The sequence below is a fragment of the Xiphophorus couchianus genome, chromosome 6, assembly GCF_001444195.1.
Source record: "Xiphophorus couchianus chromosome 6, X_couchianus-1.0, whole genome shotgun sequence".
Lineage (NCBI taxonomy): Eukaryota > Metazoa > Chordata > Actinopteri > Cyprinodontiformes > Poeciliidae > Xiphophorus > Xiphophorus couchianus.
The window spans coordinates 21,733,382-21,759,247 of record NC_040233.1 but is presented as its reverse complement, the minus strand read 5'-3'; the positions used below and the strand labels follow the sequence as shown (position 1 = coordinate 21,759,247).

General features: G+C 38.0%; 1 protein-coding gene across 1 annotated transcript in view; it reads right to left on the bottom strand.

Annotated features, from left to right (window-relative positions):
- Positions 1-25,866, bottom strand: part of col11a1b (collagen, type XI, alpha 1b) — a 97,274-nt gene that overhangs the window by 31,804 nt on the left and 39,604 nt on the right. Inside the window, exons 10-37 of the mRNA XM_028020881.1 lie at positions 25,042-25,083; positions 24,597-24,659; positions 21,262-21,336; positions 20,771-20,854; positions 19,306-19,362; positions 18,489-18,542; positions 18,307-18,360; positions 17,018-17,071; positions 16,838-16,891; positions 16,179-16,232; positions 16,052-16,096; positions 14,646-14,699; positions 14,500-14,544; positions 11,716-11,769; positions 10,876-10,920; positions 10,544-10,597; positions 10,406-10,450; positions 8,882-8,935; positions 8,756-8,800; positions 7,935-7,988; positions 7,708-7,815; positions 6,987-7,040; positions 4,378-4,431; positions 2,651-2,695; positions 2,359-2,412; positions 2,037-2,081; positions 205-258; positions 33-86 (exon numbers count right to left, since the gene is read on the bottom strand). Coding sequence (XP_027876682.1) covers positions 33-86; positions 205-258; positions 2,037-2,081; positions 2,359-2,412; positions 2,651-2,695; positions 4,378-4,431; positions 6,987-7,040; positions 7,708-7,815; positions 7,935-7,988; positions 8,756-8,800; positions 8,882-8,935; positions 10,406-10,450; positions 10,544-10,597; positions 10,876-10,920; positions 11,716-11,769; positions 14,500-14,544; positions 14,646-14,699; positions 16,052-16,096; positions 16,179-16,232; positions 16,838-16,891; positions 17,018-17,071; positions 18,307-18,360; positions 18,489-18,542; positions 19,306-19,362; positions 20,771-20,854; positions 21,262-21,336; positions 24,597-24,659; positions 25,042-25,083 — 1,554 coding nt within the window. The remainder of the gene's footprint in view (positions 1-32; positions 87-204; positions 259-2,036; positions 2,082-2,358; positions 2,413-2,650; positions 2,696-4,377; positions 4,432-6,986; positions 7,041-7,707; positions 7,816-7,934; positions 7,989-8,755; positions 8,801-8,881; positions 8,936-10,405; positions 10,451-10,543; positions 10,598-10,875; positions 10,921-11,715; positions 11,770-14,499; positions 14,545-14,645; positions 14,700-16,051; positions 16,097-16,178; positions 16,233-16,837; positions 16,892-17,017; positions 17,072-18,306; positions 18,361-18,488; positions 18,543-19,305; positions 19,363-20,770; positions 20,855-21,261; positions 21,337-24,596; positions 24,660-25,041; positions 25,084-25,866) is intronic.

The following is a 25,866-nucleotide window of genomic DNA, read 5'->3' as shown; positions in this document are numbered from 1 at the left end:
AAATATGTTCACAAAGAAAGACACCCACTTACCGTTTCCCCCCTCTGTCCAGGATGTCCTGGCAGCCCGTCTTTCCCTGCTGGGCCCTGGAGATGAAACATTTGGACAGTTTTCAGAAATCAAGGTAGCAGGCTTATAAAAAGAGGGTGTCAACATGGTTGTGAATAAAGGCAGCGCACAGGCAGTTTGACGGCAGCCACTTACATTAGGTCCTTTGGGTCCGGGTAAACCGACAGGTCCCTGAGGTCCTTGAGGTCCCTAATGGGAGAATTTGGAAAAAATAAGGCAAGGAAGCATAACTTAATGTGTGTGTCATTTTAAAGGGTTTTAATAGGAAATTCATCTCATTTACTTATTATTGAAAATCAAACTCCCAATCTCTCTTACAGATTTAGGCCCTTTACACATCTAACGAAGACCATACGACAACATAAAAATCAACTGGAACAAACAAGCCCTTTCTTATTAATGTTTTGCACGAAACTTCCTTTTTAGAATTGTGGGGCTTTATTACCAAGTTCACAACATTTCTGGGCAAGAAGCAGCAGTGGCAGTTTATCCATGGCATGTGGCCTGCAAGCACCAACATGCAGGTGTTGTCACACTGGCCCTGTTCCAGGGCACCAACCTGATTATGTCCACACATTAGCAGGGCAGTACTCCAAGTAATTTTAGCATTGTAGCTGTAGCTGATATGCTCATCGTGACTGGTGGGTTCTTTGGCTTCAAACAAAAGAACCTAGCAGCTGAAACAAATAATCCATTCTCTCCATGCCATTGAAAACAATCTCATAATCAGATCCATTGCGCACAGAAATCTCTATGCGTTTGGCTCCCAATGGAATAGGGAGGAAGAGAAGTGTGTGCTAGTTCAAAATGCACGCCCACACTGTTTTCGGAGAGACCAAAGGTAGTTGTGAGTTTCAGACAGCAGTCTGAATTCAAAATATATTAGACCAAATATCCCACCAGTTATGAGTTGCCTATGATTAATAATAATCGGAGGATTGATCAACATATTTGACGTACATTTGCTTCATAATTTTGATGATGGATTTGATAAAATGTTGTTTATTGCTTGTTTCATAATGGTTTAATGCATTGTTTTATAGTGTAAAACAAGTTAAGATGCCTTGTTGCTTAAATATGCCATACAGAACTTAACTTGACAATATCAAACAGATGTTCTTAAAAGATGTAGTTAATAATGAGGAGGGAAGTGGTGGACCAGGAGAAAAGACTCCAGGATTCACATCATTCTTGGTGCAGTGCATCTGTCGCAGCACACCTGCATCCTCTAACAGGGTAGATGCAGATGCCTTCCACACATAGACGTATAAAAATCTCAAAGATCGTTTTGGGGAAAATCCTAGTTCTGATCATAGCCAGGAAAACATCAGCTCATTAGCTTTGTACAGAAACACTTAATGCCATGATTGCTTTCACATGAAAACAAAAGCTATCAATGTTTGAACATTGCAGTCATGATCTAGTGTGAAGGCTTATTTTAGAGAAAATATCATAATAACTAATGTAACTGTTTACAGTATACCACTTATCCTTGTAGGATCACAGAGGGCCGGTGCTTTTCTCCAGCGGTCATTAGGCAAGACGTGGGGTTCGATCAGGATAGGTTACCAGTCCATTAATGAGCAACATATATACATAACACAAATAACCATCCACAGACACACACATATCTGAAAACAATTTAGAGAGACCAATTAACCTGACAGTCCTGTTTTTCAAATGTGGGAACCCAGAGAGAACCCAAGCATGCGCAGGGAAACTATGCTATGCAAACTCAATGCAGAAAAACCCCAGGCCGGGATTTGAACCCAGGACCTTCTTGCTCTGAGGCAACAATGCTAACAACAGCAGCACTGTGCAGCATGTCATTTGAATGCAGCAAAGACATTCAGATGCCTTTGAGTCCCAATCCCAACCCAGTGCTCCTGATGTCCTTTCACTCACTGCCTGTACAGAAACTCAATGAACAGAATACAAGTTACAGATGAAACAAATTCAATACCAACCCGCTCTCCAGGTGGGCCTGGAGGTCCATCGCTGCCTGAGGTGCCCTGTGGAGAAAGGAAATCCACAGAGGAAGAGTATGAACTTTCTCAGAACTGACAGACTATAAAATATGAATAATATCGTATTGAAGCCGTGATACTCAGGTTACAAAATGAACCACATGCATGCGTATGCTTTACAATGTAAAAGAATGTGATTAACAACAGATACATCAAGTAGTAGATAAACATTTGCAGTGAAAATACAATTTATTGATTTGTTTTTGATACTTGTTTAGCATCAAAATCATGAAAGCTGTTGAAAGTCTGCCTGTGTTCTCACCTTTGCACCTGGCTTTCCTGTCGGTCCTCTCGCTCCACGTCCCCCACGTGGACCCTGTATTCATTGTAAATTTATGATTAGGTGAAAATGAGGCAGTAAAGGCATGAAGACTATGAGCGAGTGCCTTTGCTATTTTTACATCTCTCAACAACTTGCCACCAGGTGCATACATCGTGAAAACACACACTCAGAACTTGTACACAGCTAAACAATGCTGATACTTTGATATTTATGCTATAAATAATATATGTAAAGGGCTTCTGCTCAATTGTCAGACAAATGAGATGCTTACTGTTGGTCCACGCTGCCCTCGAGGGCCTGATTTCCCAGCAATTCCCTGAAAATAAAATCCAAAATCAACAAAATCCTACACTGTAACATCAACAACTTGTTTTTTTTCTGAAGTTTTCTCTTCAGAAGTTTAAGCAGAGCGAGCTCTGTGTTTTAGATTACAGAATACACTTTAGCACTAGACAGGGACAGCTGCTATGGGAGTCTTTGTCACAGATTAAATAGAATCATCTAGGAATCTTTGGACAAAAAATAAATAATCAAAGTGCTGTGATAAGCGGTTACCCAGAGGCACTTGACAGCTTGAACTACCTGTCAGCTCAAACGTTCTGTGGCCACGCGTGTCTGCCTCTCTGTGTGCGAGAGAACCCAGATGAGCTTGTCTTGTCGATAACAACCCCAATCCTTCAACATTTCTCACTGTCATCCCTTCAACTGTAACCCTTTTCGCTGGGGTGACTCAACAGCTTTCTTCAAACAGCAGAATAAGGTTGTCACTCCACCCTCAAAAGTTGCATCTTCATGGCAAACTTTGAAGAGGACCTTCCTGGAGCCCTTCTATACATTTTAGGTTCAACATTTCCACAATTATCTTCCTTCTTTAAGCAATTAATAGAGTTCCTGGCCATTTAAATTTCAAATTAGATGCTATTACATTTCTTTTCTGGAGTTCTTTGATCACTTTGGACATTTTATGGAGTAAAGTATGATATAGGGCAATTTCATTTCTTTTTTGCTATCTGAACTGAAAGTAATTAGTTCTATTTCAAAAATAATGACTCTAAGGACTTTTAAATAGGAAACTGAGTATGCCACACAAAATTTAGATCACAAAAATCAAGTTGAGATGTGGCAATGCAAAGAAATGGAAATCCAAAAATTTCGGGTACAACTGTGACTACTTCCAAGGTGCAAGAAAATTTACAAAAACCCTGCATAGTCCATCGATCTTTAATTAATGCACAATGAGCAGGAAGGCAAGCAGCTTGAAAAATTCTTAAGCTATTTTTAACCTATTAAAAAACCTATTAGAAGTGCAGCAAAGAGAAAGTTCCAACAATAACCATCGGACATTATCTCTTTCCACGGAAATTGTTTGGGAGGCATACCTGAAAGAAACCTTTGTTCTATTTTCTTAAAAGTGGAGAATGCTAAATTCTACTGGGACTGTAGCTTTGTGGAAACAAACATTCAAAGTGTCTTTGATGTAAAACAAAGAAGGAATATGGGAAAAATGCTGCAAGCCCACTAGTTAGTAGCGCAGGACCTATGATGCCATGAGCCTGATTTTTTTCCCAAAGATCTTGGAAACATGGTCAGAGTGCATGGTTTCATGACTCTTTGAAATACCACAAGATTATAAATACGAATCTTGTGGACTCATTCAATAAAATAAATATGGGTTATCACTCTAAATCAACACAAAAAGTGGCTAACCAGACCCAGAATCAACTTTTTTCTTTAGTCGTCTCAGTCTCCAGACCTGATTCTCACAGAAAACCGTTTGGATTAGCTAAAAACAGCAGAACACACTTTTGGATCCAGGAAGCTTTATGATCTAAAGGGAGCATCTATAGTTATTTTAAAGTTTTAATCAGTGGTAGAAGAAGCTGTACATTATTTATATCTGTAAGATCGTTATTGATTCTGTGTTTCCATATTCAGAGAACGTAAAACCCAGTGACAGCTCTCACTTGCTTAATGCTATTGATAAGTTCTTATTCTTACCCTTGCTCCTTTTTCACCGTTTGCTCCAGGGAATCCATTGAAGCCATTCGAGCCCTGAAATTTAAGACAAGAAAAAATTAAGATGAATTTTAGAAATAAGAAATTTCACTGAGCTGTTCATGTTCAAAGAATTCCCCATAATTGTTTGTAAGAAGGCTATAACAGAGGCATAGAAGATGCCTGCAAAGCCAGACAGGTTTCTGCTTTGTCTTTTCATAATGAACAGAGCTCTTTCTTTTTGAGATTTTTTGGTAGTAGTAAATAGGGTGGAGAAAGTGGGAAACGTGCAGCAAATGGCCTGAGACTGGGAATCAAAACCAAGACAACCATGTTGAGGACTATAGCTTCTGCACATGGTGAGCATGATCTACCAACTGCCCCAAAAATCAAGCTCTTTCAAAGGTGACAAAAAGAAAAAGTCACAGGTTAGATTGTTAGGATAAATGAGAGGTATAAGGTAAAGAGAAAAAAGAGACAGTGTGGGTGCAAATAGAGACAAAGTAAAGGAAAACCGTGGATCCACTTTGATAACTATCAGCAATTTAGTGACTGGGCTTTTTAGAGGCTGTGCTCCCTGATAGTGGTAATGGTGCCGGTCAAACAAATACTTGGTGAGTAATTACTGTTTGCCTAATAACGAGAGAACCAAGCAGGTCATGAATATAACCTCACTTTATGCTGAATTAGGCAGCATAAATAAGATCAACCAATCTAGACTAAATATGCCTTTGCGTCGGCTGAAAACCAAGGTCATGTGTGTGATTGGAGGCCCCTCCCCCCCCAAAAAAAAAATTCAGGCAGCATTCACAGTGCTCATTATCCTTCATGTACATATACGTATTAAGCATAATACTGTGCGGAATAGGCAAGGACATAACAACTGAGTTACAAGGACAGAGTTGCGAGGAAAGAAAAATCTGTTGTGCGAAATTTGTTTTCCACAGAGTTGCAGTTACAGTAAACTGAAAAGAGGAGTGCTACTGGACGGGCACGACTTGCAAAACGGAGATAAGACAGTCCGCTGAAGCTTTTGCAAATGGCATCAACAATTAACGATGTGGAAAAGCTGTTAGCAGAGAGTGATGGGCTGTAGCAGCCAAAAACACAGACAGTGGAGGAATTCCAGAGCGAGCTGATTGAGGGCAGATAAAGGCTGATGCCCAGCCAAGACTGTGACCCTGAAGCTACTCATGAGGACAATGTGACATTTCATAACAGAGACGGTACTTTATGATGTAAATGTGGAGGGGTTTTTTCCTCCCCCCCGAATAACTTTCCTCAGTTTACAAAGTTTAATTGAAAGAAATTTGTCTATAAAAGAATCCCAGTTACAAACAGCTGAACAGATTTTTTGAAGTAAGAGAGTATGTCAAACATTTTTATATGATGGAAATTACCTTTTTTATATTCAAATCAAGGCAAAAGAGACAAACCGGTACTCTTTATCCATGACCACATGCAGGGAGCAGCTACTGGCTCTCGGACAGTTTGATCATAACCAACCATTTGGAAACTTTGCAGACAGCTTGCAATTGTTTAAAAAATTGGTATCACCATGTAGATTTTTATGAGCAGATGTTGCACTACTTAATGGTCAAGAATTAATCCTTCATATTGATTTTAAGAGTAACAGTAAAGTCTTTGGCATTATGAGACTAATTGCTCTATTAATAATAATACAATTCATATGGCTTAACACCACTACATAACCGCATCCCCCACGCCCCCACTGACCCTCCCCAAAAAAATTTTGTTGCTAATTGTTGGATAACTGATTAGAAATATAATTTCTTGTATATACCCAGCTCAGGTTTTGCTGACTTTCAGGCAGAGCTGGAGATTTGCCGATCTCGATGTTGTGAGAGAAGGTTCTATCAGTGCCAAGATGTCAGTGCTTACGGCAGCAAAGAGGAAGCAGCTGCAGCAGCACATCCAGATAGTGGAGCAGTAGCAATATGGCCAGGGCTAGAGTGCAAGCAGAGCCAGATTTTTAGATAATGGCTTAGGTCTAAGAAGAGGGACAGCTGATGACTAAAGCAGATGACCATGCCAGTTAGGATTTCCTGTAAGAGTCATGGAGGGTGTGCAGTAGGTGTCTGCTTAGGTTTGTGGGACAGAGCATTTAGTCAGCAGGTTTTAGAAAGGCGTGTGAGAGGAGGGTAGGTGTTGAGTAGGAAAGAAAAGGTTATCTTAATACTTTTGTAACCTAATTGGCTAATTATCTTCAGGGGTGCACAGATTTTAAACCACTGCGACTTCAAGGAATTATATTTCCAACAATTACTTGTGTAACTTTTTTCATTCAACTAGACGTGCTCATGGTCTCAGATATTTGTAGCTAACTGTGTATATAAAGACCTTGAGTTCGTGTGCCAACATTTGTTTCTGTGTAACTTGCAGATCCACCTGGAAGAAACTGCTTCAAATCCCACTCAGAGGCTGCAGTGTGTACTGTGATTGTACAGTTTTAATAAACTACAGAAAGTGAACTTTGATAATTAAACCAAATATCTTGGTAAATAAATTATCTCCAATTACATGACTTAGTTTTATGACTATCGTGTCTCCCTCACTTATCCAAGAGATTTGATATTGTTCCCATTACCCACCTTTGGGCCTTGCCTTCCAGGGTACCCAGGCAATCCAGGGACTCCAAGTTTTCCCTGAAGACAAATAAATAAAAAGTACATACAGCTTCACCCATGGTAATTATTGCAATAACAGGAAAAGCATAGAAAGATCAAAGAACTGAAAAGATGTATTAGCACCATATAAATATGCTGTTTTTTTTACATGATGAGCTTGCAAGTACTGCAACTCTCCCTGGTATAACTTCTAATATTTTAATCAAAAGCCAAAATAGAGGTGAATGTTTAATAGAAAATCTGCCCATTAGGACAATTTTTCAAACGGTGGCCATAGTTAAAATATGAGCATGCTTTTACTCTTAAAACAACATTGCTTCTGTTTAAAAACATCAGCTGATAAAATTTTACAAAAAATCTATTTGCTATTAATCCATAAACAATTTGACTAATGAAATCAGATTAGTTGATTTTGGGAGTATGAACTTAGTTCAGAATAATTGAAAATATAATTTCAACACAACAAGAGGAACTGAGAACTAGAACTTGATAATGGTAACCTGGCACAACACTGTTCAAAACCATAGAACTTTAATAAAAGACTGCATGACTGGATCATATAGCTAAAGAATACGGCAAATTATGTTTTGAAAAATCGTTAATTAATATTTAAAGTTTACTTAATTTAAGCATATTTACCTCTTCAGGGATAAATTTGCAGCCTTCGAAAGCCCTTACTATTTACCTTCTCTCCTGCTAAACCCATGGGTCCAGCCTCTCCACCTGGTCCTGATTTGCCCTTTGGCCCTTCAGGGCCATCTTCTCCTCTGGGTCCATGTACACCACCCTCACCCTGAATAAAGACGTAGTAATGACAACAGTTTTATATGTCACATGTTTTTTGTTTTGTTTCTATGCTTCATATGTCTGCAGCTGTAAAGACTGGCCTTCTCTTTAGAACTGATGACCCACCTTGTCCCCCTTGATGCCCATGTCCCCTTTGAAGCCAGGGAATCCATCCTCTCCCTGGTGGTGAAAGAGTTATTGTAAAACAGTGTTATTAGAGCCAAGGCAGGGCCAATTACTTATACCAACATCTGTCGCAGCAAAACATTATTAAACAAACCCATTTAATAAATAAGTCTGTTTTTAAGAGAAAGGAATTCTGTCAATGAAAGTAAAACTGAAATACAGGCGTGAGAGGATTACATCTTCTTCAAAACAGATGAACAGTGACATCTACTGGTCATTTATGAGAAGATCTGATGAGAGCTCAGATTTATTGCTAGCTTGTCTTCTGCTGTCTATTTAGCTCTGCTGACATCTGGTGGTGTAAGTTAAGAATTGCACTTTTAAATGTATTATTTTTCCATTTCAAAGTTGTTTCCTTTTGATAATAAAATTAAATAAAATAACATTTGTTTTGAAACTATAATCAACTCAGATTGACATCAAATTACAGGATGTTTATACAGTATGTACTCACTTTGTTTTTAATAGTTATGCTGCTTGGATACCGCAATAGTTTGCTGTTAATAAGTACTCAGTGGTAATAACTAAATATAGTAAATCACTGAAATCACATATCAATAATATTCCAGCCAGGTGATTCACACTCCATTACAGCTCAATGTTATGAGGACCTGAGCACTAGTCCAATAGGCCTTTAAGAGGTTTTTCTCTTGCCAGAATAAAAGGAAGCCCCATTTGAGGAAGAACTGCAATTCTGAGGCGGGCATTTGCAGAGGACTGACATTTGTCAGCCTTGTTGAGGAGGTTAGAGAGGAGTTTACCTTTTCTCCTTTGTCTCCTCTGACGCCTCGAACTCCCTCAGCGCCCTGAAGGATGTGGGAGAATACAGTCAGAGTAATGTTCACAAACAGGGTAAAAATGATCTACAACAATTTTTTTTCACTTACTTTTACACCACGGGGACCAGGATAGCCGATAGAGCCTATTGGACCAGGAAAACCCTGCAGTTTAAAAACAAACACTAAATGTTCAGTATTCCATTGCATTCTTGCTCCTTTTGGTGAGTTTTTGCACATATGCAAGGTAGATCATAGGTAGAATAGGTAAATTTTAATACCTTAAAATGTCAATGAAAAGTTATTTTAACTATATTTAATATTTATTCAGAATTCAAAAGGTCAAACTCATACTGATTTGTTATATATAGTATTTCAAGTGTTTATTTCAATCAGGTTTAAAGACTTTGGCTTACAGCTAATAAAACTCCTAAATCAAGTATCTCAGGAAACTGAAGTATTACATAAGGACAATAAAAATAAAGTTCTTGAGGCCGATTCTTTGACATGCACCTGTTTTTTATAGCTTGACTTTTTCTTTTAACTGTATTTTTTGTGTTGTATTTGTTGCTGCCTCTTGGCCTGGGCCAGAAAAAGAGCTGTTTAATCTCAGTTTATTTCATCGTGGTAAAAATAAAGCTTAAATAACATGTTTACTTGCTAAGTTATGGCCTGCATATTAAGACTGTTGTCCAGTGGACAGTGGACAATAACTCTAACTTCATTGCTAAAGAATCTGACAGGTTACATGCCATGTTGAAGCATATTAACTGAAAGTTGAGAAGAAGGAAAAATTGTGGTTAAAAAGTACCAACACTTTAAACGTTCTTCTGCTCATAAGCTTAAAGGAGATGCTGATCCTGCCTACACTGTTGAAATACAAAGGTTGACTTAAATGATTGCTCTATCACTGAGCTTGATTGGCCAACAAACTGGCATGACCTAAACCCTAGAGGATCTATGGATTCTTGCCAAAAGGAGACAATGCAAACAAGCAGAAGACCACCTTTCAGTAGGCTGACGTTTCTGTATTGGCTTTGCAAATGAAATATGACACTTTTATAGCTACACTGACCACTCAAAGTGCTTTACACCAGAGCCACATTCACCCAATCAATACTCAGATCGGCAGGCAACTTGGAGTTAAGTGCCTTGCATACGAGTATAAGTATTGGCATCATGAAGGAACTGAAATCAAACAAATATTTTCCAAAATAAAAGATGTTTAGTCTGCCCACACTTTATGTTGCTCTTATGTAATAGTCTAATGTTCTGACAAACTAAACTTTGAATTTCCCTCGGCTGCATGTCATAATGATCAAAATTAGTAGAAATAGATGGTTGAAATATATCACTCTATGTGCCGTGAAGTTAGTTTAGATTTGTAATCTGAATTTCAGAAATAAGGCATAATGTAATTGAGATGCACCTGTTCTTGCACTATTGTTGGAATACATTCAAATTATACTCACCATGTCCAAAAACTAGTGTGATAAAGTGCTTTGATAATGCTTTGTGAAGATTGTGTTAATAATTTTCTTTAAATTGCCACTGTGTATATCACACAAAACAAATTTTGAACAAATTAGGTACTTTATTGAAAAATATAGATTACCAAAATATATTCCAACTTACCGTGGATCCTTTCTCTCCAGGAGGTCCTTCTTTTCCAGGGTGACCCTACAGAAGAACATGTACCTACTAGTTATGTGCCTATAAATAATTTACGTCAATAAGTGAAATATTAAAAAGGGACTAAAATTCATGGCTTACAGGAGGGCCATCAGTACCGCCAAGTCCAGCCAGACCTTGCTTCCCTTGAGGCCCCTACAAAGACCGAGTAATAAATACGGACGCAGTCAGTCAGACAAATACGTTTAACATATTGAAATACGTTTTCAAAACCGCAAACAAAATTCTCTCTGTCAGCCAAACTAAGCTCTCATGTCTATAAAATGTGTGATCTTGTGAGTGTGCCTGCCCTTAGAGGAGCAAGGTAAGGGCTTACAGCTCAGCCACAAATCTGCTCAACTACTTATGAAACATACACTTATCAGCATTGTAGAGAAGGTCTAAGGAGGAACTTGAGTTCCCACTGTACTTACTTTTTCACCCGGAGGCCCAATTGGACCTTGAGGACCAATGAGACCCTTGTAGACAAAGAAAAGAAATATGTTATAAGAAGCAAGAGGAATGAGTCCAGTTATGATTCAGAAAGTTATAGTATAAATATCATTGGCTGGGATACAGTTACTCATCATTTTACTGTTTTAAACATTTTGTTTTTAAAACTTCATATTCCAGCCCATAAACAAAGAGTTGAAACAGCTATTTACAAAGAGAAACTTTCCAGAGGTCCTGTGCTTTTGCTGGAAAGCATTAATGCGTCTCTGGCTGTGAATAAGTTATGCATTCAACCTGCATTCCATCCCGCAGGTTCCCACTAATACTTTCCAAAGTAATGACGCTGTTCTATTCACTTTGTGATCGTCAGAAGGACTGAAAATTATACCTGGCAGAGGTCATTCTGCACTGGCGAAAACACTAAAAGGCCCTGTTTCACATCAAATCTGACTCAAAAATGGAATTAGGTGTCTAATATGTGAACAATTTCTGTTGGATCCAAGTGTTGTTGCTGCTTTTACCAGGACTGAAACAAAGATTTACTCTTTTCTCAAGTGTGATTTCATTCACAGAGGGATAGTAGCTGGGCTGGGGGAGTGCATCGAGAAAAAATGTGCAAAGAGTTTTTGATTTAAAAACCAGAAATGTGGGGGATCATTCAAGATTATACTGCTCCCTATTGCACTGTCAATATGGCAAACTGGAAATAGAATGAAGAGAAAAGGCAGCAGAGCAAGGAGGAAGAGAATAAATGAGAACATATACATAAAAAGAAGGAGAAAGTGATCGAACAGGATTAATGTAAATAACTAAACACTTACATGAGGACCAGGCAGGCCTTGTTGCCCAGGAGGACCTGGCTCTCCTTGCGGACCCTTCACAGAATAAAATTAAACAGTTCAGTTTATTTAACGTGGAGAACGCCGAACATTTCAGCAGCAGCCAAAATAAAGAAAGGATGAATTAAGAAGTATAACTCCTCATGGGGTAAGCAAGATATCTTGTTCTGACATTAGTGTTGGTATTTGGTTTAGTAGGGATTCATTATCAGAGGGCAAACACAGACAAAAATTGTAAATTTCCTTTCTCAAGCATGAAACAGTGTTGGATTCAAACTTTTATAAAAGAACCGCAATGAACACGTTTATTCCAGCTGGTAGAGCTGAAAAACGTGCAAAGGAAAACTTCAAAGACAGTTAAAGTCACTAAGAATACACAGTAGGTAAAGGCAGTACCATAAAAAAGTATTTGTCCCCTTAAAGAGTCCTTCGGTTTTTGCCTTTTTGTGTTGAAATGTATTTAAATGCTTTAAATACATCAAACAAAAAGCAACTTGTTTCTATGTGAAATGCTTCCTAAGCATAATAACTGGTTGTGCCACCCTTGTAGGCAACAACTGCCATTAAGTATTTTTGTTACTGGCACTGAGTCCTCTACATGATTGGTCAAGGGTCATGCCCCGTTTTGACCCACTCTTTGAAGAAGTCAAACTCAACCAAATTGGAGGTTGATCAAACATGAAAAGCCTGTTAAGATTATGCCAAAGTGAGCACACCAGCAAAAAGATGAACTTTGCAGATGTGCTTCAGATCATTGTCCTACAGCACAAATATGGAGCTACTGAGCTTAAAGTAGTAAACTGACGGCAAACTGCAATTTGCTTTTAGGATTGCAGCAAAATTCCCACTTCCATCAGTTAAAGAAAGCTGTCCAGGTCCTGATTAAGATAGCAGTCCCAGACCATGACACTGCCACCACCAATCAGTATATGTGTTTTATTCTGAAATGCTTTGCTAAGGACACATACCTTCCATAACATCATTTCTGTTGCCTTGTCAGTCCACAGAGTATTTTTACCAAAAGCCTTAAGGATAATCAACTATCTCAAATTTTGTTCTTCCTGACTGATGTAAATGATTGTGTCTCATCTGTTCTTGAATTTCTTTAGATCTGGCCATGATAAACTACTTTAAAAAAAAAAAAAGGTCAATTTTGTGTTGTCCAGCATGAACTAGTCTGGAGTGCAGTGCTTCACTTTGAATTTTAATTTGTAAAACATCCAGACTTCTGCTAGAAAGCAAAATATGAATAGGAATATAATCTCTGAGGATGACAATAACCTAAAGCACACATTGTAATCAACATGAGAATGGCCTTTCCAAAAGATCCAAAAAGATTTGGAATGTCCCAGCTGGATACCATACCTGAAATGGAGGGGAAAAAATGAGGTCATCCGGAGTGGGCTGTGCACAGAAAATTTCCACACTATCTGACAGATTTGGAGTGCTTTTGTTAAAAAAAAAAAAAAAAAGGGCCTAGTATAGTACAATCCAAAAATGACTGAATGCTGCAATAAAATCAAAAGGTGATTTAATAAAGCATTAGTTTAAGGGTGTCAATCCTCATACATCTACAATATTTATTTTATCTTTTAAGCTTTCTGTATTTTTCAACTGAGTTACTGACTTCATGTCATAACTAAGGTAGGAAAAGTTCAGAAATTACTTACTTTGGTTTAATGTTTTTTCATAAAAAGCTGACATTTTAACTGGAGTCTGCAATTAAAATAACAGAGTAAGATATTAAATGTTTTCAAGTCAGAATGCTTAGCTCAGGATGAAGTCTTTAGTTGCTGGTGTCAAAATATAAGTACAAGCTCGAGTTCCAAGTCTTTTATCAAGCTGAATCTGAAGTCAATAATTTGAAGTCAAAACTCCGGTCTTAGTGATATGACTGAAGCACACATTGTTCCATTTTAGTTTAAGTGACAAATACTAAGTACATGTAAGTCAACTAAACCTATGGTAAATTTACCCAACCAAAATATAAACTGATGGAGAAAAATATAAAATAATGCTGCCACCACAGTACTTTACATTTAGTGATGGTGTTGGAAGGTCTTGGAAGATTCAAGCAAACATAGAAGTTTTAGGGTAGTTTTAAGCAATTTCCCCTTTGACATCATTAAAGTATACTCTATTCTATTCTATTCTTCTGACCAGAAGTCAAAATTTAGATCTTTGTCCTCAAGTCCAAATGCAAACTCTGATGAGGTTTTTGATGTTGCTGTTTATACTTAATGTTAGACAGTAAGTAAAATAAGGTTATGCAATTCATAAAGTGTATATAAAAATATGATATAAGGTTTATACAATAATAGAAAATATTTTTTAGCTATTTTTGCAATAAGTAAGCATTCATTATTTTTAGTTGAATAAGTTTTTATTCAGTTTTCATTTGGGAAAAAAAGGTGTTGGTAAAATTGTTTGATAACATTACCATTGCCGAGCTGGTAATTTAAATCTTTAAAATGTAGAATTTGCAATTTTATATTCTGTGAAAATCCCAGTAAAAAAGTGATGTAGGTAAGCTAAGCCACAGAACAGACTTTTTGTTTACCCTCAAACAGTTACAGTTAGAAAGTAAATGAAATAGGTTCTGCTTTCACCAACAGCTGAGTCATGGCCTCCTCCCTTGCATTGTTGCACTGGAGTTAAAGTTCACAGTCCTTCAAAAAAGTACGCCTCACACAAAGTAGGTGGACCTGCAGAAAAGTCTGACTTTTACCTTCCCTTTTAAAGAAACACAACACAAATACTTCTCACCATGTTTCCTTTGGGACCAGCTTGACCATCCAGTCCAGAAAGACCCTAAAGTGAACAGAATTGGTTGATGAAAATTGTTGTTAAGAAAGAAGTAAATCATGAAGCATGGTATGACTCAGTTCAGAGCACAAACAAATCATATTTACAGGTTGTCCTGGAGGACCTGGGGACCCTCTGGGGCCAAGCAAACCTCTGGGGCCCTGTTTATAAAAAGAAAGAAACAATGTTTAAAAAACAAACAAACTAACAAAACCACCTCAACACAACTTATTAAATGCAACATTTTAAAAAAATGTCAAGGTACTATAGAATAAACTAAAACTGCCTGGCACTGAATTTAAATGTTGCTCTATGTGAAACACAAACCCCCATGTGGTCATAGATGAGCACTGCCGATGGAAAGCTAATATGAAAGTTGTTTCTCCTTGTAAAACATAAAGACATTCATTTAATGTCAGCTAAAATACTCTACTCTTTTACCTTCCTACTAGTGCGTGATGAAATATGGTGCAACCGTTTCTCTAAAAGGATACTGCTAATTTGGGTACAAGAGGGAGCAAATTTCTCCTGCTACCTTTCACGGACCATTTACTTTCACACGGACATAAAAAGAAAAAAGAAATTCCAGTCCTACTTTTTGATCTCTTATGCAGAAACTGTTTATAACAAGGTTGAGATTAGAAAGGCAATGGTCCCTGCACACAAAAGGCAGTGGTCTCCAGAGTAAAGAAGGTTGGCAAAGCCATGAATTTAAAAAAAAACAAAAAACTGAAAGGGATGAGAAGGTGACGTTCACCCTTTGATCTGAACTGATTAGGAATTTATGGATGCAGGGTTTTCACTTATTCAGCCCCTTTGAACCTGATGCCCTTACAGACGATCAGAAATCAATGATTGAAAAAGTGGCAAAAATAAGGCCCCAAGTCTCTGCTACAAGCCATGTTGGGGAAGAAGATGCTCTGATCACATGACACCCTAAAAGAACTTTGTTACACAAATCCAAAGCAATACATCAGGGGAAAGCTAAGACTGCACATTATCCAGGAGTAGGACAGCTGGTTGATGGAAAGATGGATGGAGCAAAATACAAGGCAGTCCTGGAAGAAAATCTGACCACTGTTGCAAAAGTGAGACTGGGGTGAAGATTCAACTTTCAAAGGGACAACACAAAACATACAGTAAGCGCTACAAAGGAATGATTTAGATTAAATAATATTTCATGTGTTAGAATGGCCCAGTTAAAGTCCAGACCTAAATATATTCGATAATTGTGACTAGATTTGAAAAGAATTTGCAGAAGTCTGAGCTGCTATGTATGCAAAGATGGAAGAGACAAACTTTAAAAGACTTGGAGCAGTAATCGCAGAAAATATAGTTCTACAAAATATTGACTCATGCGGGGTGAATACAGAGGTGTCCCACACTTTTAAGATTATGATTTGGAAGATAAAAAATTTGCATAATAAAATGTGACGTAGTTCAAGGAAAATTAATATTTTTCCAAGGTGTTGTACTTTAAGCTCAATGACCCTCTAACTAGAATTATACTTACACTCTCTCCAGCCACTCCTCTCTGTCCAACATGGCCGTCTTCGCCCTGGGATTAAGCAGACATATTTTGGACTTTTTAGCAATTTTATGGGTATTTGAAAGTGATACAAGACAGATGAAAAACTCACTCTTGGCCCGTCATCTCCTGGAGATCCTGGAGGACCACTGGGGCCGTGTTCTCCCTGGAATAGATCACGTAGGGACAACATCAACAAAGATGACAAATGCTGCAGTCAAAAGAGAGTCTACATGCTCAATTTGTGCAGTTGAGAAAAAAGATTGTAGTTTAAAGCAAAAATATGACGTTGGTCAGAAATGTGGAAAATTGAGGGTGTAAAAAATACAACGAAAACAAGCAAAAACCGCCTTTAATCTAAAGTTGGCATGGTCACCACAATGGGCATGGCCCCGCAATATATGGTTTTCACTATTCATAGAGCTCTATAAGGACCAGCCTACCTCTGTAATTATCTGGTATAGGACGAGGTTTAAAATCCCATCTAAAAATAACCGTCTGTGATCTTTGTGTCTCCGTTTGGTTTCTCTAAACTCAACATTCATCATTCGCCTCCTCTACTGGTTAAACACTGCTTAGGTGGATCTGAAGCTGTCCCCACCTCTCAAAGTAGGTCAAATGGCCTAATGGTATACATGAGCTGAACATTCACATCACACTGTGCTGATAAATCAGATGGCATCTAGACCCCAATCAGCTTTTTCATGCAACACATAAGTCTTGAACATTGGTGATTTTAAATAACACTAAGTTTTACTCCTTCAAGCTTACCCTGTGTCCTTTCTCTCCAGGAAGACCGGGGAGGCCATCAAAACCTCTGTCACCCTAAAGTAAATAAAAGACATCTCAAGATGGTAAGTGTACCAGTAATTAACAGGATGTGAATTTGTTTAAAATTAACACTGAAAAAATTATAATTTAATGTTTTTCTTTAGGAAAATTGCACGTTACCTTGGCGCCTGCCTCTCCTGGCATTCCTCGTGCACCGTCAGCGCCATTCCGACCCTGGAAGACACACACACATCATTTCAGTTTACCAGTTTATAGTTAAGTAAACACACAGGTGCAGTCATTGAACGCAGATGATTTTTTTTTTCAAACAGGAAAAGTTTGGAACAAGTTTCCTTTCTATGTAGGCACAGATTTTAAATCCGGCAAATATATTAAACTGCACTTATAGTAAAAAAAAAGTTATTTACACATACTGAATAGAAAAAAGAAAATTTTCAAATTTCAGGTCAATCAAAATTGCCATTTAAATTGTATGAGCTGGGTACAAATACTTTGCGTGTCCTTCCACAAGCATCCTTTGCTGGGAATTTGTCCCATTCCTTCAGACATAACTGGTGTAACTAAGTAAAGATTTATGGGTTACCTTGCTTTTATATATCTCCTCACAAAGATACTATGAGGCTAGGATCATGGCTTTATGATGGTCACTCCAAAACATTGTTTTTGTTGTCCTGAAGCTACTTCACAGCTCATTTGGTGCTGTGCAAGGCCCTTTGTCCAGGTGGAAGTTTCATTTGTGCCTACGTTTTAACTTCTTGACTTATGTTTTCAGCTGCAACATCCATATTTCTACATAATGTTGTCAGGTTTACAAGCTTCCCCTTTTTCCTCAAAATGTAATAGTGGTCATTATGGCTAAACACATTAAATGTAATTTCATCAAACCACATAACATTCATCCATCCAATGTATCCAACAGTCATTAGGGAAACCATAGTACAAGTCTCTAAAAATTAAGTGTATTTGTAAAATGTAATCTGGTATTTTTTTCTGTTGCTCTTGGAGAAATAGCTTCTTCATCTCTGAGTAGCCTTTTAGCATATATCTGCATGGGACTCAGATCACCATAGATAATAACTGTAAAGATTTTCAGCCAGTATCATTACAAAGTATTTTGTTTTTGTCCTGGGTTTGATTTTACACATTTTGCAACAAAACAGATTAGATTCTGGGACACATAACCTTTTCCTTTGTAAGTGATATGTAATATCATGCTTGATCCTTTTTTTCATGATATCACATAAAGAAAACAGGGCTTATAAAGTGGTTTCTTAAAATACATCCATAAGTGGGACTTAGTTTGACTCAATGTTATGAAGTGCTTTCAAAGCCATAATACCATCAATTGTACCTTCCCAAATTATGTGTATGTACAGTACATCACCATTGCAGTGTTACATTAGAGAAGATGAACCGCTCAATTAGTTTTACGTTTAAATCACTCTTACCCTTTTTCCTGCCTTCCCTGGTGCACCAGTTGGACCCTGAAGACCTCTTGGTCCCTGTACAGATTATGTAAATGTACACTATTATTATTTGTTTTTCGAAACAGACAAACAGGAGCAACGTAGATGTTATCTATAATTCAAAGGTATTACTGTGAAAACCAACAAAAAGCTAGGCCTCTCACCTGTGGTCCAGAGTCACCGCTGTCACCTTTGAGTCCAGCAGCCCCAGGGGGTCCCTATGTAGAAGCAGAAAGAAAGTAATTTAAACAGATGATAGCTGTATACCTGAGTCATATTTCCATGTGCACAAACTCTCTAGTGCAGAAGAATTGAAGGACTCCAGTAACATCCTTGTGCTGTCTGAGAACGATATGACCAAACTGAATATGTGGTCGACAATATTCATATTCATAATATAGAAATGGTCATATTCTTTCAAGCAATACTGTGAAATATCAGTTGTCACAAGAAAAACATACTGTATTTCACAAGAATGTGTCTTAATTTGCAAAGAAAAAGAGCCATCCATCAGCTAACAGGAAGGTTCAAAGGAGATTTCAAGCTCTTTCTGTCATGACACATTAGAAACCCGGGATGTTAAACACATTTTAAAATGTCAACTCTATCATTCTCTTGCCTTTGCTTTAAGCTTATAGTAAACATTTCACACTGCTGCTCTCTCACACAGCAGCAAGATGCCACCGATACTAGCAATATAAAATGTGTAGGCCCAAATTACAACATTAAGGCAAGGAAAACATATGCTGAATAATGTTTTTATAATATTTTTTATCTTATGCCTTTCTAAAAACTGGATAACAAAAATTGGCCACAAAATTTAGATTGGAACGTCTTTACGCAGAAAACTAAATTCTCTGTAGCCTTTTATTCACGATTACATAGTGAAATAACTTGATCTTCAAATATATCTAAATCACTGTATTTTTATCACATGGAGAACTCAGTAATGGCAACAGGTCAATGTATGAAGATACTCACCAAAAGTCCAGATCTTCCTGCCAATCCCACCGGCCCTGGGGGGCCTCTCATTGTTAGCTAAGGACAAATCAAAATAAAGTATAGCCCATTACTTACTATTTAAGAACACACATATGTATAGATACATACGCATCGTCTATATATGCTGAAAGACCTGATAACCTGATAATAAGGATAAACGGCCACTTGTTTAGAGATGACTCGTATAACAATAACTAAAAGATGTTTATTTTATTTTTTATTCCAATGATAATTTGTGATGACTTTGATTTTTACATTTGAAAAATTTAATATCATGTAAGATACTCTGAATCTCCCAATTAATGAAATGTCTATGAATATGTATAAAATATAAAATGTAATAATTGAACTAAGACAATTAACCAAGTGTAAATAAAACTGCCAAAAGCCAGGTTACAAATGATTGCATGAAATCCCAAAACACACATTTTAGATTTTTTTTAACAAAAAAACAAAAAAAAAACAATGCAAATGAACATAAATTACTAGTTTTAACCAGTGAATTGAGCTTGTAAACAGTTCTTGTTAAAGGTGAATTTGCAAAACTGCTGTTTTGCTTAACCATGTAAGATCATTCTTATAACTACCCACAATTTAAAATAGAATAAAAGTCTAAAATAAAAAAAAAACAAAGCTATTTGTAGGGCTTTGCAACATCATAAGCCATCTTATAATAGTTCAATACAACCACAGAAATATTCATTTCAGCCTCTCTGAGAGCAGCATGTCTTGTTCACAGTTTACCACTTCAGCATTTTCTTCCGCTCATAGCTGACCACAATGTGCGACAGCCAGAAATGTTGTTTGACATTTATTTGTAGTGTGATGACACAATGACATAAAAGAAAGAAACCTATTCATGTCCTAATTTGTACATAACTGAACACCTGGAAAGAATGAACAATTATACACTGCCTGGAGAGGTCAGAAAGAATAAACAAATACAGAAGTATGGAAAAGCATTACATTTTCTATTTACCCATGCCAAACCGAATTGTTGGCATGACAAGTTGAGTACTGAAAGGTGACAAATGCCTTCTAACCATGAATAAACTCCACTTGTGGGAGCCATTGAGCTCAGCATACTTCTAAAGCTTTAACTATTCAGTGGTTGTGTGGGGCTTAACAATTTCCATGTGCATGACAATATATCACACACAGATGAAAGCACCCAAGTTCAACCTGTTTTCATCAGTGCTACAGTTGTCAGAACCACTGAGTGGGTATAAGTATGTGCTGCGGCTTTGGCCACTTCTCAGCTTGACCTGGGTCCAAAGCTTTGTTTGTATCCTGATTGGGACTTCTACAATGCACTCCTCCTTTACATACATGCTGACATGAGTATTTTAGTATTTAAAGTAAAGAAACACATAAATGTGGTGAATATTATTTGAAAGTTAAATCACAAAGAGTTTCAGAATGAAATATTTCCATTGATACTTACTCTAGCCTGAGACAGGATGGCCTGCGCCTGAGCTTCTTGGGCTGTTATCACAGGTCCCTTATGTGCCTCACCACCCGCACGGAACTGTAGGCCACAAAAAGTAAAAGGAAAACAACATTAAAAATAAATGGACTTGTCTTTGCTTTTACAGAGTGGCAGATCTTATAGTGACCCCCATAGGAGGTAGTCTATTAAACCTGTTAACCCCACACCTTTCAAGCACAAACACCAACTCTCATAAATATGTGTCATTGGCTGAGCATTTCAAAACCTCAGTCACTGGTTCCACTCCATTGAATTGGCTGACATTTACAAGGCCAATGATTTGTTACCTAAAGAAAATAGGCTGCCATCGCTGGCCTACTGTTTCTGCAGTGTGGTAAATTTACCCACTGAGGTGAGTTCATGGGTTATTGACTACAATTAGACTCACGCAATATGTGAGGGGAAAAAAGACAACTAAAAAGTACATAGAAAGCAGCAGGACTTACTGGTAGCATCAGAACGGTACCTGGAGGGCCAGGGACACCATCTGAACCTGGAATACCAGGACGGCCAGGAGGACCCTGAGCAGTGAAAATGAGAGAAAATCCGATATTTCTAAAAAGTCAAAGACAGAACATCTCAAACAGTACACAATATCATGGAAGCATGAAATCATATTCATGGCAATACAAAAGAGAGCGATATTAAAAGTCTGTTTAAAGTTAACATCTGTGTGGGTAGTACAACGCAACTGAGCAGTGCATGGTAATTATTCGTTAGGCCAGTTGACTTTAACTCGTCCCAATGTCCCCTCCAGTAACTTTATCAGGTTCACCTTGTTTATACCACTTTTTGCTTTATTTTGGTCCATACTTACCAGATCTTTCTGCAATATGTCAAATTATATTTGCCATTGCAACACCCGCTTCTGTAACACTGCATTGGTAAAGGAGTGATTGTATGTAATATTTAGTAGGCTATCTTTTTCCGATATCATGATTTCAAACTCTGTGTTCCAGTAATTTATTTATCCCGTTGGAAGGACTTTTGCTGTCCTGAGGACCCACATCTGCTAAAGTTCTTAGCTACCAAGAGCAGAAAGCTCAGGGATATCAGTAACGACATTGGGATGATGAAAAACATCAAAATCAACATTATTGTTGCTATTTTCAATAACAATAAGCCTGAAGTTTTTGGTGGACGATGCATATATTGGCCTTAATGGGAAGTTAATTTTGTTGCTCTGTTTAGTATTTAGTTGAAAAAGAATACATTTTTAATCATCTAAAGAAAGAATGTTGCCTGCATGAGACAACTGGGTTAATAAGTCGGCTATAAATCTTAAAATGTAAAAACTTGGTAACAATGGTGGGATTATGCTGGCAGCAACACACAACCGTATTGTATGATCACTCGACACTGGCTCCAAAAGTGAGTCTATTCCCACAGAAACAAAATGTTTAGAGCTCTGACAACAATCTCTTTATAGCTTGATGCAAAATGAAACAAATGTCTCATTCTCTTCAGTGACAGCTGATTTCATCCTGTACATTTACGCCACATCCCAGAATGGTTCAGTTAGCGCCATTCATCACTTTTGGATGCGAGAACTCCAGAGCGCGAAGATAGGACCCAAACACTGAGTTTAGGGTTTCAAAACCCTCCTCTTCAAACTAAGGGGTGACATCAGCATGTTGCATCTGTCTTTCATATAAAGTCAGTGGTTGCCACATTATTTTAAAAGTAACACATTGTCTGAGGTTAGCTACTTGAGGCACTCCCAGAATGTCTGTAACTAATGATATGGGTATCAATACAGAAGTTTAGATATTTATAAAGGAAACAGCAAAAGATAAAAATAAAAAAATTAAAAATTAAAAACTGCTGCAAAAAATGTACTTTTATATTGAATTACAACATCAAGGGTTTGAATAAAGACGTACACAAACATCAGAAACTAATTAAAGGCTTAAGGCAGGGCTTAATACTTTGAGAGAAACAACAATCTACTTAGCAGTCTCTCTTGTGCTGCAATCTCATCTTGGCTCTGATTGATGCCATGTGTTTCCATTCGCTTTTTTCCCAGTGTCTGTGAATTTTCCCCATCCACAGTTGTGATCATGAGCATAGCGGCATCTAGCGTTAATGACGGCTGGAAGGGATGGGGTTTCTGAGTGCTTTGGGGAGCGAAGGCGGCATGCAGAAACTGCGTAAAGGAAAACCGCAGAGAGTATAGAAACCACTCAACTCTAATGTCCCTGTCAGCCGCAGTGATTTCGTCCCATGAGAGGAAATAGAAGAGGGAGGACAGACTTACTGGATGAACAAAAAGGACTTTTTTATCACCCTGACTCAGTGAAACAATAAAACTTGTGTACTAGTGAAAGCTGTTGAATAAACTAGCAAATGGCCTATTTGTTCCACAAGTTTCCTGTTAGAAAGAAAATAGTTTTTAACTGGCAGTTTTGGGGCAAGCAAGATCATGCTTTGTACCATCAAGTAAACCAAATATATGATTAGATTTAAATAGAGATGAAAAAAAAAAAGGGCTGCACAGTGGCGCAGTTGGTAGCACTGTTGCCTTGCAGCAAGAAGGTCCTGGGTTCGATTCCCGGCCGGGGTCTTTCTGCATGGAGTTTGCATGTTCTCCCTGTGCATGCGTGGGTTCTCTCCGGGTACTCCGGCTTCCTCCCACAGTCCAAAAACATGACTGTTAGGTTAATTGGTCTATCTAAATTCTCCCTAGGTGTGTGTTTGTGTGTGAATGGTTGTTTGTCCTGTCTGTCTTTGTGTTGCCCTGCGACAGACTGGCGACCTGTCCAGGGTGTACCCCGCCTCCCGCCTGGAACGTAGCTGGAGATAGGCACCAGCAACCCTACCGACCCCATTAGGGACACAGGTGCACAGAAAATGGATGGATGGATGAAAAAAAAAAGTAATTTCAGGGATTCTGCATATTTCAAAGAAAACTTCTTTAGCAATCCCACTGATCAGCAACACAGCTGATTTTTTCAAACGTTCCATAAACTGATTGCATACCAAAATGCTGTATTTTTTCCAAGTCATTGTTGTGGTTTATCAGAAATTTCTTCACAGAGCAGCAGTTAATTTAATTCAGGAATTTCATTAAAAAAAGCTGAAACATATTTCAGCTTGCACATTACAATTTTAAGTAAAATGAAAAAGTACTTACAACACAAAAATGTTACTGCCTGAAGACTGCAGTCTTGACAGTTGTTGAGCAGGCAGTCATTGACACCCTTCACAAGTGCAGTAAACCACAAAATGCTATTACTAAAGAACCTGGCTGTTCACACAGTGACCCATCGAAAATTTTTTCAAGGAAAGCTTAGTGGAAGGAAAAAGTGAGGCAGAAAAAGATTCCTATGCAACACAGGTAACCACCTCTGGGGATTGTACTCCGAAGCCCCTTCAAGGCATCAGGGTACATTCACAACACTTGGACTGCAGCAGGACATTGGTTACAGGTGCTACATTACTCGTGTTAATCCAATCCTCTACCGGAGACGACATCAAAAGTGTCTCATCTGGGCCAAAAACTGAACATCCTTTCAGACAAAAGCACATTTGTGATTAAAGCTTCTAGAGCCTTTCAGAAGAATGGAAAGGCACTCTTGAAGTCCACAAATGACTAAAGATTTGGTTTCAAATATTTCCACTCTCCATCAAAACTAATTTGGAAACTGGACTGCTTGCTTCTAATGACTTTTAATGTAATTTTAAAACATAGACATTTCCTTTACACTATCATAAAGAGAGAAAAAAAGTGTCTCTGACTCAGCTGCAATAAACTGTAAAATGGAGTCCAGAACTCACTCACCCTCTCACCAGGATCTCCTGGAGTACCTATGGGTCCTTGCAATCCTGGGTTACCAGGAACACCCTGAAAGCAAATGTGAATACATTTAGCATATTACCCCAAAACCACTGCTAACCAGCATTTCCAACACAGTCAGCCCACCATAGCGCCACATGCAGAGGCCAACAGAGACAGAGGCAAAGCCATCATTTTGAAAGAAATAAACCTCAAAAAAAGTAAGCCCCCCACCTCACCTCGAACCCCTCCACCCCTCGTCTTTCCCCAACATGCACAGAGTCACAGACATACACGCTTCCATGCACAAATACACATTTTGACAGTTTGTCTCAACTCAAGCTCCGCTGACAATCCGTGCTGACGTTCTTTCCATAAAAACATTTTTCCCTCTTTAGCTGTTCTCCATCTGTGAACGGCAGACAGGAGTGTGGGAGAATGTGATACTCACTGCTGGGCCAGGGGCTCCTTGGGGTCCTTCTAAAAGCATCCCCTGCAAAAGGAAGAAAAAGAAGGAGGGAATACAGTAGCATTAATGGCAGCCTGTAAATCAAGAGACAATTAAGAGTAAGGGGCATAGGAACTTTGCGTTCTTTTGGCTCAAGGCTAAAGAGTTTGTTTGCTAAAGCCTCAGGATGGCTACAAAAATGAAGCTATCTGATTTATTTGTTTAAACTAATCTAAACTAATCTAAAGCCCTTCCTAGGGATTTGTATGCTTTTGTTACAGCTCACTATTGAGAACGATTGACAGAAGTAACACAGTCAGCTTGAATTCAGATGAAAATTAACTGAATTCAAAAGGTGTTTAAACTAAGTACGAAAAGTTTTATATTCCTGAGAAAAATCTGTTGAGGACCTGTTTTCCTTTATAGCCTTAAATATTTTTGAGATGATTTAAAGCCCACATACTTGAATTTTTGGCATCTCTCTTTCAATAAAAAATTAGGTTTGTGCCAACCATATTTTCCTAAATCATCAATACAATTTCATCTCAGTTTTTCAGCATGTGTACAAAGTTGATCATTTAAAGGATATGTTTTGTGATTTAAATTGGTGACAGGAATCTGCAACCAATTTTAAACCTGACTAGCCCTGACTGATGACTACAAATGTGTTAAACTCAAAATGTGATCAAATTCAGGTCAGCAAATGTTCTATATCTAATAGCAGACAGGTTGTGGTAACTGCTATGGAATCTGTTAGTGAGGCAATATTTAAACTTTCCCTCTTTCACCATCAATGTGCTTAAAATTAAGTTGAAGAAAACAAAATAG